This window comes from Microtus oregoni, unplaced genomic scaffold (assembly GCF_018167655.1).
Source record: "Microtus oregoni isolate MIOR12 unplaced genomic scaffold, Mior012 000009F_ref0000495, whole genome shotgun sequence".
Taxonomy (NCBI): Eukaryota; Metazoa; Chordata; class Mammalia; order Rodentia; family Cricetidae; genus Microtus; species Microtus oregoni.
In genome coordinates this window covers 49,817,856-49,834,950 of record NW_024543068.1, presented here as the reverse complement: position 1 = coordinate 49,834,950, position 17,095 = coordinate 49,817,856, and the positions used below count along the sequence as shown (strand labels likewise).

The 17,095-nt window shown below is 41.2% G+C and overlaps 1 protein-coding gene across 2 annotated transcripts in view; it reads right to left on the bottom strand.

The window, feature by feature from the left end:
- The window catches only part of Znf277 (zinc finger protein 277), an 89,607-nt gene that overhangs the window by 22,981 nt on the left and 49,531 nt on the right, over positions 1-17,095 (bottom strand). Inside the window, exons 2-4 of one of the 2 annotated variants that reach the window (XM_041658425.1) lie at positions 15,955-16,156; positions 10,694-10,782; positions 10,136-10,218 (exon numbers count right to left, since the gene is read on the bottom strand). In XM_041658425.1, coding sequence (XP_041514359.1) covers positions 10,136-10,218; positions 10,694-10,782; positions 15,955-16,156 — 374 coding nt within the window. The remainder of the gene's footprint in view (positions 1-10,135; positions 10,219-10,693; positions 10,783-15,954; positions 16,157-17,095) is intronic. The other variant, XM_041658426.1, reaches the window with a different exon arrangement.

The following is a 17,095-nucleotide window of genomic DNA, read 5'->3' as shown; positions in this document are numbered from 1 at the left end:
ATCCTAGACCATTGTGTGGTACTTCCCTTTGCCAGCCAAACTGGCCAGGCATCTACACTGCTTCTTCAGGAAGCTGGACTAACAGTCATTACCAATGGAAAAGGAACTTTTATGCTTTGTGCACATACTTCCTCATAGTACATTTTCAAAAAACAAATGATAATTCAATTTGTACCCCTGTTGCAACTATATACACAATACAAATTTGCATGCTTCTTTGAAGATTAAAAGGGGCTTCTCAAAGGATTAATGACCCTGAGTATCCCTTACTGAAACAGGGTGCACACATAAGGTGTACAGTCTGGGTGTACTGTGCTGTTCTCAGAAGGACCCCACATCTGTGGGAAGGGGTCTACACTGTGATTGCGGAGAGCTGGAATGCTTCGGTGGTAATGTACTCGTCTAATGCACACAGGTCCTGGGTTCCAGTTCTGGCACCAGGAACACCCAGCACCTGTGTTTAAAGAGGCCACAAGGCTGACAGATTAGAGCTACTGTTGAGCAGGCTGGAACACTGCAGGCCGTGAGTCAAAGGGTCTTGTGCTATGTTTAGGCCCCACTAGAGCCATTTATTGCCTACTTCTGTGTCTGATCTAACACCACCCTGATTACCAGATAAGACCTTTGGGATATATCAACAGACTCCCAGCTCCCACCAACCCAAAAGCCAAGAATGCTGTCAGACAGCACCTGAAACCCATGACAGAGCTTCCCGGCTTTGCTGGGGCCCATCTACTAGTTTCCACTGCTGTATTTGAGGACTGCCTTGATTTATGACTTTCTTTTGTTCCCTAACTATAAAGCGCTTATGAGCATAAGACATTCTGCACATGGAATGTCTGTAGTCCTAGGCCACAGTCGCTCAGATCAGACACTTGAATAATCTATTTTTGTTCCCTTTGAGGGGAGAGCTGTGTTTGGTGCAGAGAAGTTGGTGTTTGGTTTGGAGAGCTCACAGCAGATTGGTAATTGTCTCAAGAGAAGAACCTACTCTATAAGAAACGATTCTAAGAAAAGGAATGTGTTGTTGCTTATGACTTTTAAAGTCCTAAAGTTTCATTTTGTTCCCTTCAAACATGCCATAATAGATATTTTATGAAGTCTAAGAGCTACATAGAACATTTTACATTGCTTCAGGAAATAGGTATGTACTTAAAATTATTAGTTTTATTTTAACTATAACATACATAATTTTAATAAGTATTAATCTTAAATGCATAAAGATACACTCCTAAGATGGCTTTCTGAGCGAGCAGGAGGTACCAGGCGAGATGAGGAAATGGTGTGGAGTGGTGACCGTCAGTTCTAATCACTCGGGAGGCTAGACTCACTGTTACAGAAGAATTATTTACTATTCACTTTAATTAATTAAATTTGTTTTACTTTTCAAAATTATTAAAGTGAGTTGGGACTGTAGCTTAGTGGTAGAGTGTTTTTCTAGCATCCATAAGGCCCTGGATTTGATCCCAGCACTGGAAGAAAGCCCCCAACAGTCGTATCAAGGTTTGTCTGCATCTACTGTATAAAGCGCGACTCTTGGGAGCGCTAAACTGAAAGGAAATTTCCCACATTTCTTAAGATAGAAACACCAAATAAGATAAATTCTTTTCATCAAATAGTAGCTATATGTAAAATAAAACATATGAGTATTTAAATCACAATGCTATTTTGTCTGTAACACTTTTGATTCTCTACTGTCATCAATTCAGTATGCCAATAAGATACGGATATGTCATGCCGCATGAGTTAGCAGGTGGGGATTATTTAATACAACAGCTTTCCCTTAGGTCCTTTACTACTTTATCTCATCACAAATTTTTTATTATGAAATTACTCTTTTCAACAGAGAAGTTAAAAGAATAGTACAATGAAATTCCTATACTTAATGTCTGTCATCTACAAACATTTGCCATCTGCCCTCCCCCATCTCTACACACAACCCACATCCCTATGCAGTGCTTATTTCCGGGCTGAATTATTTAAAAATAACTTGCAGACATCATGGCACTTACCTTGTCTATGATTTAAAGTGCTTTCTGTTTAAAGTAAGGACATTTTCCTAAACCCAACCATAAAACTATCATTATTACTCTAAAGAGTAATAGGTAGACTTCTTCAATTGTCCTAATAATTTATTTGAATATTCCTCACTAAATCTAGTCTACCCTAGGTTCAGGTAATTCATTTGGTTATAGAGATCCTGCCTGGAAATCTGAAACAGTAAAGTAATTCAACAATGACTCGGTTCTGTTATGTAGAAAAGAGAAAATTTCTGAGGTCAGTAACATTCAAGTAAATGGATGACGGCCAGGAAAACCTCGATAGTGTAACTATCTCAAAATGCTTTTGACCAGACAAGCTCATGGAGGCCTGAGCTGTTTTCATTCATCTACGCAGACCCAGTGATGGAGGCCCAAAAATGTGAGCCTTTTTCTATGTTGACCAAAGGTCAGAGAGTTGGAACTTAACTCTATTCCTTCAAGGTTACTGTGTTTCTACTTCAAAGATGCCACCTAGATATAGATCAGCTAGTTCTGCTCTCTCGAGGTTATTGTCAACAGGTGTGGCTAATAGCCAGACCTTGTATTTTAGGAATAGAGAAGTAGATATGTTTCTACCTCAAACAAAAGTCGGAGGATCAGACTATAGGGGTCCAGTTCTTTTGTGGAGAAAACGCTGGATTCCTCCTAGGGAGTGGTTTGCCCATAGAATGTTTTAGTCTGGGATGTGAGTGTGACTTGTTTTGTTCTATCAACAGAATGTTGAACTGTGGATGTAGCCTGTGACCTTCAACTGGTCTGTTCTTTTCCTTGTATCATGTTAATGTAGTTTTTTTTTTTTTTTTGGTCTTACTCCTACCTTTTGGGGTCAGGGTTATTTTAAGCAATTGGAAATTAAACACGGGCAATTTCCGTATTCACTGGAACTCTCTCCTGGTACTATTCTATATGTTTCTGTTTCATTAATTTTAAATGCGTCTTTGTATTCCTTATTATATTTCTAAATTCCAGTGCCCCTACTCTGGCAAGAGGTATTTTTGTCAAGGCTGCTCCCTGACACCCACTGTGCAGCTACGTAGAGTACGGAATGTCTGTTGTGTGCAGCTGGCCTCAGCTTGCTCAGCTCCCCTGTGAGAAAGAGTCCAGGTAGAAGAGCCCCACGTCTCAATCCCCTAACACTTTCACTCTTAGCTGTTGACTTTGACTGCAAAACATCAACATCATCAACAAAAACAAATAAAACCAATCCCACCCTAAGCCCCACAAGAACTGAAACCAAACAACCCAAACCCAAACTAAGCCTTAACTTCTGTGCTTCTTCTTTCACATGCCGCCTGGCACTGAGCTGGCACATTGGCCACTCTGGGCTGCCCTGAAACCAGCCAGAAACAGCCTGAACTACTTGGGCTATCAAGAAAGTATACTTTCTCCCCGCCCCCACAGTACAACTCTTTGCATTCTTCGTATTTCTCTTTGTATATCTCAGCAGCTGATATAATTAGTTATAGCATATGTTTAGAGTCATTTATAAACAAAACGATAACATTAGGAGTCAATCCACAGAAAGTAGCAAAAAGATGTACAAATCAAAGCTCATTAGCTTCATGGTTTTATTTTTCTAAGAAATTTCATGCGGGGCTATATATTAGGCTTCATTTGTGGGTTTGCAGACTGGAGAGATGAAGTGAATGTCACAGATGTTATAGTTTGAGTTTCTCAAAGCAGTTGGTATAATGAGATGGAATTTTCATTATAGAATTGGCTTGGATAAGAACCACAGTAGTAAGAATACAAGATCAGCTTATGCATTAGGCAATGAGTCACAATAGCAAGCTGTACGGACATTTGTCTCATAGATGCTGAGTAGCAAAGGGGTCAGTGCAGAGCCCTCACCGTTATTCACAAGCTGAAAGCACAGGGAACCTTAATAAAGCTGCAGGTGCGGCGTCACAGGGGATTGACACAGGGACAGCAAAGGAAGATGTGAATTAGGGTAAAAATACTACAAATACAAACATTCATTCAGTGTAGGGTCATGATATTCCTTATCCAGCAATAACTTCTAATAAATTGATCCATCAATATAATCATGTGTCTCCTTTCCACAACATTACAGTTGGGAAGAAAGTTAATTCTTGGCTGAAGGCCTCCTTTTCTACATCATCTCAGTGAGTGATGTGAACCATCCTACATCTTAGTCTTCTTGCAGCGCTTCCAATGCATGTCGTCCTGCAATGCTACTCTAGAGACCTCCCTTGGCTACTGTCTTCTCCAAAGACCCTCCCTTCCCCATCAGAAAAGCCACCCGATTCGGGACAGCAGCACAGCAAGTGGAGCAAACAGACACTGGGCATCAGAACGAGTGTGTGGGGAGCAGAGACACACGGAGGACGGCTGCAGTGGACTGGGCGAGACGTGGTGAGAGGACGAGAAGCAGGGCCAGAGCCTCTGAGGTTCCCAGGAGTCCGCATTCTATTCTAAACAAATGTGAAAATACTGGGGAATTTTAACTGGTAGGGTTTTAGGGTCTGAGCAAGTGAACTCTATATAGGCCATTGAAACTGATTTCCAATTGGCTCAAACAGAGGTAGGCTAACGACGCCACCTCCCTCTGTTCTCTGTCATTTCTTATTTCTTCTGGCAGGAAGATGCTGTTTTCATTTTAACCACACACAGTAATCTAATAAAATTCACTTTTTCTTTTAATTAAAAAGTTAGTGTGTCTGTGTGTGTGAATGAGCGCACACGTGTAACCAAACACACACACACACACACACACACACACACACACACACACACGCGCATCATGGTGGTATATAGAGGTTAGAGGCCAACTCTGTGGCGTTGTTTCTCTCCTTCTACCTTCCATGGGTTCGAGGGATTGAACTCAGGTCATCAGGCCTCTGAGCATCTTATTAGCCAAAACTGAGCTTCCCCAATCACAATCCTCATGTGAACACCCAGCATGCAGGAATCAGAAAAGCATAAAAAATTCACTAATTTAAGCTTAAAAGTCAATGGACCATGAGTCAGTCTGTGGAGAGATACGGGCACAAAGCTGCTCTCTGAGTCGATCTTATATGGCTTATCCAGGCATTCTAGAAGTCTTCTGGCGTGGCAGAAAGCTGCAATCCATTCCCACAAAAGAATTCCTTTCAAGTGTCAAAGGTGCTAAAGGGTACTAGGAAAGGAAGACCTGTGATAACTTGATGACCTGAGTAGTATTTCTCATTTGATATACTAAAGCACAGCAGAGACGAGAATGACTATCAACGATTATCAATGGCATCACATGCTTTTGTAAAAATAATAAAACTTGGTCATTGTTTTGTGACAGAAGTAGAAAGTCACCTTCGCTACAAAATCAAAGCATCATAACGGACAAACAAGACCATCCGTGACAGTGAGCAAAAACAGTCAAACAAACAAAGAAAAAAAGCACGGAGGAAGTCCCTCCTTTTCTACCACGCCCTGTCAAATTTGGCAGGGCTGGGGATTAAGCCCAAGCTTTCACACATGCTTGGCAAGCACACTGTACCACTGAGACATGCCCACACTCCTCGAAGGAAAACTTACTGGATGGTTTCTTACTCCCCCAACCCACGAGATTTAATCTGACTAATATTTCACCTTCATAAAAGACATCAGTATCTCCCACCCTTTCTGAAGCTGCAGAGAGTGTCAATAACCATCTGCTTGCCGCAAGGGATGGTGAGTCTCATCGGGCAGCTTTTGGAAAGTGAGGAAGGGACAACAGACAGAATATCTTAAAGATGGACTAGATCCAGGGGTGGTGCATACCTATAATAACAACACGGGATAGGTGAGCAAAGGCAACCGTGAGCTCAATAAAGTCTATGGCAAGACCTCTCACCCCTGCTGGCCAAGAAAAGAACTAAAACATAAAAAATGTATTAATCATTCACAAGATGCATACTATCATCATAAAAAGGTAGGCAGATGTGTAGGATAATATGAAAATAGAAGAATTAAAGATATGAGAAAGTTAAAAAGCCAGTGTTCTGTCTTCAATACACATAAAAAATCTAGCTTAGGGGCTGGAGAGTTGGCTCAGTGGCTAAGAGCATTGCCTACTCTTCCAAAGGTCCTGAGTTCAAGTCCTGGCAACCACATGGTGGCTCACAACCATCTGTAATGAGGTCTGTTGCCCTCTTCTGGCCTGCAGACATACACACAGACAGAATATTGTATGCATAATAAATAAATAAATATTAAAAAATCTAGCTTAGGTAAAAATAGAGAAAATTAAAAACTGAATAGGTAGCATTGAGTGACTGTAAAATGTCCATTTGTCTGACCACATTCAGAAGAGAGTTATCAGCATGATGTGTCTCAGGATAGTGCTATCTGCCCGAGACGAAATTGGCTGGGTCATCCACAGCCCCACCTTTCTCTAGTGTATAGAGAAACTCTGAAAACATAGTCTTCAAATTTTAAAAGAAAATAGAAGCAGCATAGGTCCAAGGGAATAAAATTCCTATCTACTGCTGATCTAAGAAAATAATAAATCAGGATTTCTTTTAAAAATTCCCAATGAAAACCCATTTCTATTTTCTTACATGTGTATTTATGTTCTTTTCTAACAAATGTCAATTTAAAAACAAGACATTTGCTTAGGAAGAGAGACCAGACTTGATAGAGGATGCTTGGGGTTAGAAAACAGTCTGAGTTGCGCCCCTTCCGATTGGCTCACTAAAAGCCACAACTGCACACATTCTGTATTCCCTGACACCTCTGACCTTGTCCGTACATCGGAATAGCAACAATAACATAGCCTTGCCAAGTCCATACAGTGAATGTACATGTGAAGATGACTTGTAAATTCTAGGCATCAGAGGAAAAAGCTCAAAATGGTAAACTTAGGAGGCAGAAAAATACTGTTCGGGTTCTGAACTCATAATTAATTCAAAGGCTAAAATCATTCAATGGCCACTCGTGCTAACTCAGTCTATGCTGGACTGTTAATAACCACGTTCTATTCACCAGGAAATGCCATCCTATGCTGATTTTGGGAAGATTTATTCCAGATGCAGTACTAGAACTTACAATGTTCTACAAAGACAGGCATCAGGTGAGAAAGCTATAGAAGCATATTTATGTTTTAATTTAGGGAGATTGATAGACAATAATATTATCTTTTACTAAAAATCTGTAAAAACTACAAAGAAAAGTGGCCTGGGAAGGAAAACTCTTCTCACTGGAAGACATGAAATTTCATTTTGTTGCTTTCTTGTGGAGTGAGGTGAGATATATGAAAGGGGTTTAAAAATAAGACAAACTTTCTCTCCAGAGGACTAAACTGCTAGGCAGGCTAAACTTTTCATAAATTATTTAGAGTCGTCACAGCTGCCATTTATAATAGTTATTAGAAAACCCTTCTCTGGCCTGGAGACGAGGCATACAACCAAAGGTCTAAGAAGCATCCTTCCTACCCTCATGGGCACCCCCTCCTTCCAGCTGAGTGACGCTATGTCTTCCTCCTGAGTTCCAGGACAGCCAGAGACACACAGAGAAACCCTCTGAAAAAACCAAAACCAACCAACCAACCAAAAACAAGAAGGAGGGCAGGTACACAGTAAGCTCTGGTTCAGGGAAAGGAAGCTCCGTTTTCAGGCATATTAAACTTAAACTGCTGATGATAAATCATCATAGAAACACTTGATAAAGGAAAATTTAGAGCTGGGTCCAGAAGAGAGAAGGATGGATCAGATGGATGGCTACTCACTCTGCCTACTCCCCATCAGCACCAGTCAGGCCTTCAGTGTGGGAGAGCCATTACGGAGGCGCATGCACTGACATCAGCCCAGCTGGGTAAGAGCCAGAATAATGAAAAAGATCTAGGGAAAAGCCTTTTTTACTGGAAGCTAGGGGAGGGGTGTAGGCTACTTAGATCCTCCAGAACCTTCCCCAACTCCATAGTTCCTTCAGAATTTTTTTCTCCCATAAATGTGTACTATTGATTAAAACATCTTTTTATACATGAGAGGTATCTTGTAATCATTGGCAACTCTCTAAAAAGGACCAGCCATACTAACTTGGAACTTCCACATGATGGAGCAGGAAATGGGGAGATTGCAAATATGATCTGTCTTCCTGCTTCTAAGTCAGTCTCTCTCACTTTGTATTGATGGACACTGTAAACCTCTGCATTTCCAATCTCCAATTCCAGGCTGCATCTTCTCCTTATGTAGTACTAGCACAGTGGGAACATCCGAGACAGTGAGCACCAAAGCCCAGAATAACAGTACAAGGCATGCGGGATGCCAAGCAATTGACTACGAAAGCAACAACTTCATTTTTCATCTCTCCTGGGAATCTGAGCAACTTTATCTTTCCTCACCGCCACAATGACCTCCCAGTGTGGACAGACCTACTGAAAGGCTGGTGCTCAGGAATCGTTAGCATCTTTCTGAATCTCCAAGTAGGTTTGCTCTTTCCTAGAATCTGACAGCCTTAAATGCACTCTCTACCTTCACTGTCTCCTTCCTGCCACACTGACGGGTGAGGAGTCCACATTATTATCGTGCAGCCCAGCTCCAGTTCAGCACCGTCTCCCTGCAGCAGCCTGCCTCGGCTCCCCCAGTTCAGACGGCTCAGTCTTCCCGCTTTCTCAGACACAGCTGGAATCTTTGGGCCCAAATACATCTCTCCTGATGTCTTTACAACTTGCCATCTTTCTACATCCTAATACTTAAGACACTGTATTGTTATTTTGTTACTGGCTAATACTTCCCGAATGCTTCCACATGCCAAGTATTATTCTACGAGTATTACATGCATTGCTTCGCCTAGTCCTCAAAATTCTATAAGCCACTCTGCACCATGTGTTACTAAGACATATATGTGGATTCTTATATGTACACTCTTACGATATGAAGTATACCTTGGATTCTTTGCCTAACCACTGTATAAAGTGGGGATTCTACACATGACAGTAGTTTAATATTCATTTGTATTTTGTCCTTTGAGGCGTTTCTTGAGAACACAGCAAAGATAATTAAATTCACAGTCTCCTTATAATGTAGTTAATAAGATCTAAAGATAAAGGAAAACTTATAAGAAACTGCTAAAGGAAAATTAGCCAATTGCAAATAACAGTCAAGATCAAATCATAAATAGGAAAGTGTTTTAAAATAAAATTAACATTAAAAATGCACAGCTAACTGTCGTGGGAGCTCCTTCCGCTCCTCCAGCCAATAGCCGCTGAGATACCAGCCCATTGGGGTGTGGTCTCTCTCTTTAAAAAAGTGGCCACTTCCCTCCTCTCTCTCTCTCTCTCTTACTTCCTGCTCCACTCCCGGTGACTAGACTCCCTTCCTGATTGTGCAGAGGGCTGTTGTCTGGGACAGTGATCTGTAAGTTTTTCCCCCCCTTTTTTTTTTTTTTTGGTTTTTCGAGACAGGGTTTCTCTGTGGTTTTGGAGCCTGTCCTGGAACTAGCTCTTGTAGACCAGGCTGGTCTCGAACTCCCAGAGATCCGCCTGCCTCTGCCTCCCGAGTAGTTTTTTCCCCTTTAAATAAATAACCATTCTATTAATCATAATTCCAAACTGGTGTGGGATTGGTTGTGATTTACGCCTTCACCTTCAGCTAACTTACAAGGATAAAACTTTTATGCTTTTATATGCTGTTATCATTTTTTAAAGAATAAAGATGCTGAGGTTTTCAGATTTGCTTGCTTGTGGATAAAACAAAATAAGAAAGGCTACTATGGTGATTGAGCCAGGCACGTAATTCATAACAGAGAATGAAGGAAATGCTAGCACAGAGCACATTCCAGTGAAAAGAAGACAAGGAAAAAACGGCTAGCCAATTCAATTTGGATTAGCTGAATGCCTTTCTCCCACGGTGTGTGCTAAGCATCTAGAATTAGTGAAGGTATGTAGATGTCTTTTCAGGTTGGGGATAACTCGGGAAACAGAGGCAAGGCTCTCTCTGCATTTCTAGTGAACACTTCAGTCAAGAGAATACAATTTTCTGTTTCACGACACATACGTGGAGTCTCTTATTTTGTGCATGCTTGCAAATCTCCTTACGTAAAGGTGGGGAAAGGGACGAACAAGACTGACTTTTGTCTGTACTTCTAACACAGCAGTCACACTTTTGAGCTCTTACCAGTTTCTGCTTCTGAAGCTCCTCTCTGAGGACCCTGTCTTCCGGTAACACATCACACAACAAGAAGTAGTTGTCCTGTTCTTCTGTGGAGACAGTAGAACAACAGATGAGAAAATGAAAATTCCAGGAATATTTACTTCTTTAAAATCGTGTGGCTGTGAAGGGGTGGAGAGGGGGCTCAGTCAGTGAAACGCTAGCTGTGTAAGCGAGGACCTTGACTTGGAGCCTCCCCTGCGTGCTGGGTTCCTTGGTTTTGCTGGCCAGCTAGTTATGCAACTGATGGCTCAGTTCAAGACCTGGACTCAAAAGATAAAGAGTGGTAGAGGCCAACATCATCTTGTAGCTTACACTCTGTGTGTGTGTGTGTGTGTGTGTGTGTGTGTGTGTGTGTATGCCCATTAGTATCTGGTATAAAATTCTGATGTAGATTTAGTCAAGCAAAATTAAAAACATCAGTTTAATTTCAGCTACCATGCAAGTGAGAGCAAGTGTAATTTAAGGGAGTGAGATTATTTGTATGAGTTTTGATTTCCGTGGATACTCAACTCATGCTCTTACCAAATGGAGCTGTGGAATTGATTCTTATCACGCTGCAAAAATCTGTGATGGGCTGTTCAGTGAACCTTTTTCTCCAATATAAAATGTACCTAAGAAATGATATTCAGAAGGATGATGAGACTCAATATACAACTCTTAAATGATAGGATCATACAAGAATGTCTAATTACACCACATTAAAAAGCAGATGTTAACTGAACTGCTAGAGAAGACATGAAGAGAAAGGCAGTGGGGCATTGCAGATATGAGATATATATTTAATAAAACCACACTACTCTACAAAGGCATGAAATGAGTAAACCTTACAACTCTGACATTCAATAAACAGGTATGTAAGAAAGTCAAAATGAGTTTCTTTTGGTTGTTTGTTTGAGACAGGCTCTCTATAGCACAGAAGAGCCTTGAACATGCTATGTTATTGAGGCTAGCCTTGAATTCCTCATCGTTGGGCCTTCACCTTCTAAATTCTGGGGTTACAGGCAAATGCTACCACACATAGTTAAAGTGAATTATTTTATTGTGACAATGAAGTTTTCTAAAATAACTTTATAGTTGACATGTAATGAAAATGTAAGAATTAGGGGGTCAGAGCAGTTTAGAGCACTGTATGCTCCTCCAGAGGATCCTGGTTTGAGTCCCAGGACCCACATAGTGGCTCACAAGTATCTGTAACTCTAGTCATGGGATATGATGCTCTTTCCTGGCCTCTGTAGGCACCAGGCATTCTTGTGGTACACAGACACACATGTAGGGAAACCATCCATACATAACACATAATAATAAATAAATCTAAAGACAATGTGAGAATCAGATAGGCTTACGACACCCAAGAAGATGAAGAGAAGATTGAGCGGTCATCTTCAGTAAACTGAGATATCAGCATACAGTCAACATCTGGACAATTAGGCAAGCGTCTAAATGCCTACACTGTGCCAAAAATAAATGAAATGTAGCCTTTGGAAAAACAGCTGAGCTAACATTTCATATTTAATGAGCAGAGTTAGAAGAAGTAGCATATGGGCTAAACTTAAAAGCAAATCAGAACCCAGTCTTGTACATGTGCGGGAAGAAAGTAAATGACACGATTCAGCCAAGCTGCTCGTCCTTCCATGCATCTATTATAACAGGATGAATTATAGTGTCACCTCACAGACCGGAGGGCACCAACAGGAGAATGTGGTCTTCCTCAGGACGAGCAAGAGATGGGAAGACTGACAGTATTGTTGACAGTTTATTGGAATACACAAATTACAGATAAGAAAAGCAAGTTACACCAAAGAAACAAAGCTTTGTTTAAAAAAAAAAGGATGAAATTTACTGAAATACTGGAAGAACATAGAAAGGGTAGGATCTGGACATTTAAATGGCTTGATACAGCATCTAGCAATGGTCTACCAAAGTCAACACTGCGAGAATGTGGGTGAGTCCGTGGGGACATCTGTGGGGTTCTCTAGCCAGCAGCTCCCCACATGTGTGTCCTTCTACTCTTCTTTCAGCATATTTGTCACCTCATGGTGTTCTGGAGGCAGGGGAGTGCCAGATTAGAAAAGAGTCTATTGAGAGAGATCCGAGGAAAAGAGAACCATGATATGAGCTGGCCAGTAAATAAAAATGGCCAACAGAAGACGAGGATGCACAAGGAAAGAAGCCATGAGCAGTAAGACAGAAGCACATATTTAGTTCTTGCTCCTCGTGTCTAGCAACCCTGGGAATCTAATGTGAAGGAGGAGAAGCATTCCTTACAGAATAATTCTAACTTTATCCACAGATCAGAAAATGACAATGTTAAGCTCTAGCTCAGCTTGAATTACAAAGACTGCACATGTGGCTAACCCACTGGCTTCCATATGCCTTAGATGTGGAAGGGATAGTATATCCCTCAAAGTAGCTAAGAGAAATGCATCTGCAAAAGAGACAAAGCATCATTTCCTTGGCCAACTCCAGCACTTTCCATTCCTTGGTATTATTCTACACAGCTATTCCTGTTCACTCTATTAGTTAACTATCCTGTCCTGGAAAAGAGGGAGTGGGAGAGGAGAAAAAGGAAAGGAAAGAAGCTCAGGGCTGGGCAGGTGCCTCAGTCAGTAAAATTTGTCACACAGACCTGAGCTTCGATACCTTATACCCACATAAAAGCTGTGCACCCGAATCTGTAAACCTCAGTGCTAGAGGTGGTGGTGGCTGCATAGACACAGACAGATACCTGGAACTTACTGATCAGACAGTCTAGCTGAACCTATGAGCTCCATGTTCACTGAGAAACCCTATCTTAAATACGAGGTGGAGACCAATGGGCAAAGACACCTTATGTTGACCTTTGGCCTCCACACAGCATAGATGCACATACACACAAATACAGACACAAAGACAGACAGACAGACAGACACACACACAGACAAGAGGCTGGGGAATGTTCTGCTTAGCCCATCTTCCACTGCAAAGTTGTGCCATGGATAAAGGAATATAGTGGAACCTGTGTTAGAGATGTCAAGAATAGGACAAGAATTGTTATTCAAACTGAAATATACACATATTTATGCTCATGAATATGCAAATCTAGATATGGCAGGACCAGGTGCCTGAGGCAGCTGACCTTTCGAGAGAGAACCGCAAACCACAATACAACTTACACGCATGGGTGCACACTCCCCATCACACAGTGACTGCACAGCTACATGCATTCAGTCCACGCTTACATCTGAGTGTAGAATGTCATAAACACATAGTAGTGTCTTTGCAATTTTTAACCAGAACTCAGGGGTATCCATTTATACATTTTCTTGTGGTAATTACAGGCACAAAGAGGAATTGTATTCAATCGACAGCTTAGTGACAGCAAGTCTTCAAGACACACTTCTTGGGGCATACAACTTTCAAAGTTATATGACTATGTAGTACTTCTTGTCTTCATTTTCCCTACTTCTCTAGTTTAGCCAAGGTTACAGTTACAGCTACTCAATATATAAAAGTTTTTATGAAATACGTGGTATGAATTCTTCATTGAGAGGACAGTCATGATCACATTTCGACACTTTATTAAAAAGTCATAAAAATAATTGGTAAGTAATCAACAAATACTTTTGTTGAAAAGAATTTCAAATCACGTCCCATGAAACATACAAGAACATCTTTGTGGCTGCATCTTGCCTGCTCTGGCCTGCACTTTAGTTTGTACACCTACTGATAAAAGTATGAAGGGTTGAAATATGGTTATTATCCAAGGAGCACTGAATGAATGGAACATAGGAAATTACAGAGTTAACATTTATTCTTTGGCACAATTTTATCTACCAAAGAAAGCCAGAAAATAGCTCACTCTAAATAAATGTTAAATGGCCTCAAAGGGGAGATTTTCAATTTTGTTTTGTTTTATTTCCTCTGCCCTAGAAAGTTTTATACTTACTATGTTTCAATAAAGAGTGTCAAGTATGTTTAATATGAAAATTTATGGCTTACTTATTAGAACACACAAGGTAAGGCTGGAATGGTGATGTAACTCTGTAATCCTAGCATTTAAAAGCCCATGGAAGAGGAATGTGAGCTCGAGGCCAGCCTGGGCTACACAGAGAGCCTCTTGAAAAAAAAAATCAAACCCATCCCATGTATTTTATTTAAAACCTTTCTGACTCATGCTTCGAAGGATCAGATTTTCTCTGAGCAGAGAGGATCCATCCGTGTCAACCAAGCTCTTCACTCTCGTTGCTTCCCCAGTTCTCTAAGGTTTCTTGTCTGAGGCTGGAGTAAGTTACACTGTGTTGAGAAGACTCTAACCGAACTGATCACATATGGTCAATGACTGTTTTGGAGATGAAATTTTGGTTCCATTAAATTAATTTTTGTTTATATGGTAAACAGATGACTTTATAACAAAGAAAGCTAAGTAAAATAAGACATATTCATTTAATAGTCCTGTCATAGTTACTTGGAGAAAAAAAGAGTTGGAAAATATCTAGCTTAAGAAGTGTCTTAAAGGAACAGATCTGAATACATCCTGAAAAAGTATTATATTTAGCAAAGCTCCTATAATATTCTAATAACAACTATTCTGACCATTTCTCTCTAATATAAAAGTAAAGAATAACAAAGGGGAAAGAGATGCACATGCACAATGTGTTGGTCCTGAAAACATGCAAGAATTAGTTTAGTAGTTGGTGACACACGTCACTCACATTTCCTTGCTCTCTTCTATGACCAGGCAACATCAAAGTCTAGTAAAAATAACCATACGTGGTGGGTTAGGATTCATAAGGACACAGCAGACACAGCCATGCTGGTGCACACATGTGGGTTAGGATCCACGTGGACACAGCAGACACAGCCGTGCTGGTGCACACATGTGGGTTAGGATCCACGTGGACACAGCAGACACAGCCGTGCTGGTGCACACATGGTGGGTTAGGATCCACGTGGACACAGCAGGCATGCTGCACATAGCCGTGCTGGGGTCAGGCATTTGGGAAGGACATCAGAAACGAGGACAGCTGGACTACCCCTACTGGAATACTGGCTATTTCAACTTTAAACAAGCTGTCTTTCTAAAAATCTAGATAGAGTGGAAACTTGAATGAAATTTTCTTGAAAATCTAATCTAATAAATAAATGATAATTAGGTTTTCAGACTAGTATAAAGGCCACTGAAACCTGAAGCTATAGCTGCAAGACTGCAATTTCATCACTAATCAAAAGACAAATAAGTTTTGGCTCTCATCTGTCAGATGCGCAGCACGTCACAGGCAGTTGCTAGTCTCACTTGACAAACAAGAGACCAGTGCTTGCATTAACCCGCCTGCTCCGCACCACAAGGCTAAGAGGCCCGCATTCCAGCCCAGGCTTGCCTGTTTATTGCCATAGTCTTCTCCACTGCCGATAATGCAGGCTGCTGCTTTAGAAGACCCACGGCAAGAACGAGGTTGCTGCCAGGCAATAACGCGGTGGCCTGAGAGACAATTTACACTATATTATAAAGCTGAGGCCACTCGTCACTTTCCAACGAAATGGAGCCTTTTCAGATTCTCCAAACTCTATGCTCTTGGTAATTACCAAGTCAGCAACTACTGCGAGGTCTCCTCAGTAGGAAATACATTTTTTAATTAATCATGATTTAGATGCTCATCAATAAAAGATTGAAATAAAAATATCTAAAGAAAACCCCCTGAGCATAATTTTCCATATCTGTGTAGAGATTACTCTCTGTGTAAGATAGAAACCATATTTCAGTCAAGAACAAATTTAGTTTTTTTAGAGACAAAACCAAAATTTACCTTTGGAAATCTGCAACCAGTTTCACATCAGCTATGACAATCTTATGCTCAATAATCATGTGCTTCAAAAGTTTGTCTTGCTCAGCCACGGGAAAATGTTCTTCACAGAAAATACAAGGCACAGATGGAGACTCCGCTAAAGCGGTGAAGCCACCTGGGCTTTCTGGCAGGGAGAGCGGCTCCAGGATGCAATCTTCACTGTCTGGGAGAAGCACAAGAGAAGAAGAAAGAAATTGAAACCAAGCCTGCTCTTTAGATGGACGATTTCTTACCTTCTGCATTGAAGGAGTCTGAAGGCATTTTACTTATTAAAAAAAGAAGAAAACTCCAAAACCAAAACCACAGCACCAGAGAGAGCCTTGCTCTCATTTAAACACAGCTACGGCCATACTGCAAAGGACCTTGGAGCCACGCGCTTTGCTTGAATGGGGAAAATGCATTTGTTGAAGTAGCTGTTGAAGTTTTCTTCTTGGGTCCTGGCTAGTGGCTGCATTCAGAGTACTAGGAAGTGGAAACAGCAACAGCTGGCTTGGTGTCCCAGTGACCACATGACTTAGTAAGTGATCATACAGCCCATGCCAGGCTCTTTCTAATACATCTGAAAACTTCCTCATTTCCACTCCTATGCCATGTACAAAGAACACACTTCCTACACTGGCTTGAAAGAGCTTGTGCTAAGTGGCCAAGTAGCACTCTCTATGTTATGCCTGTCATTTGCTCATTACACAGCCATGTGTCACAGCAAGGCTTTTGTGAGCCAAGTGTTAGACACTCAGTACATACACAGTAAACACTTTCCTCGCCCCATGCTTCCTTTTTCTTATGTCGCTCAGTGTCTTCACGTGCTTAGTGTCTCTGTGTCTCTGATTTCAGGGTGTGACACTCAGGCGGTTGTGCCTGGACCTCTCTTTAGTCTGCCACGGTGGAACCCTGGTCCTGCCATCTTATTCCAGTTCTTAAGTAGGCAGTAACAGGGAATAGAAACTAGGGTTCAGCCTTTGCAGTTGAGAAGGAAAGGAACTTTCCTCAGCGAGAGATAATTGCTGGGCTGGATGCTAGGAGACTGGGGCAGGAGGACTGCAGTGGCATTTCATTTGTATTTTAAGAAATAAAGCTTGCGTAAGATCAGAGAGAAAAACAA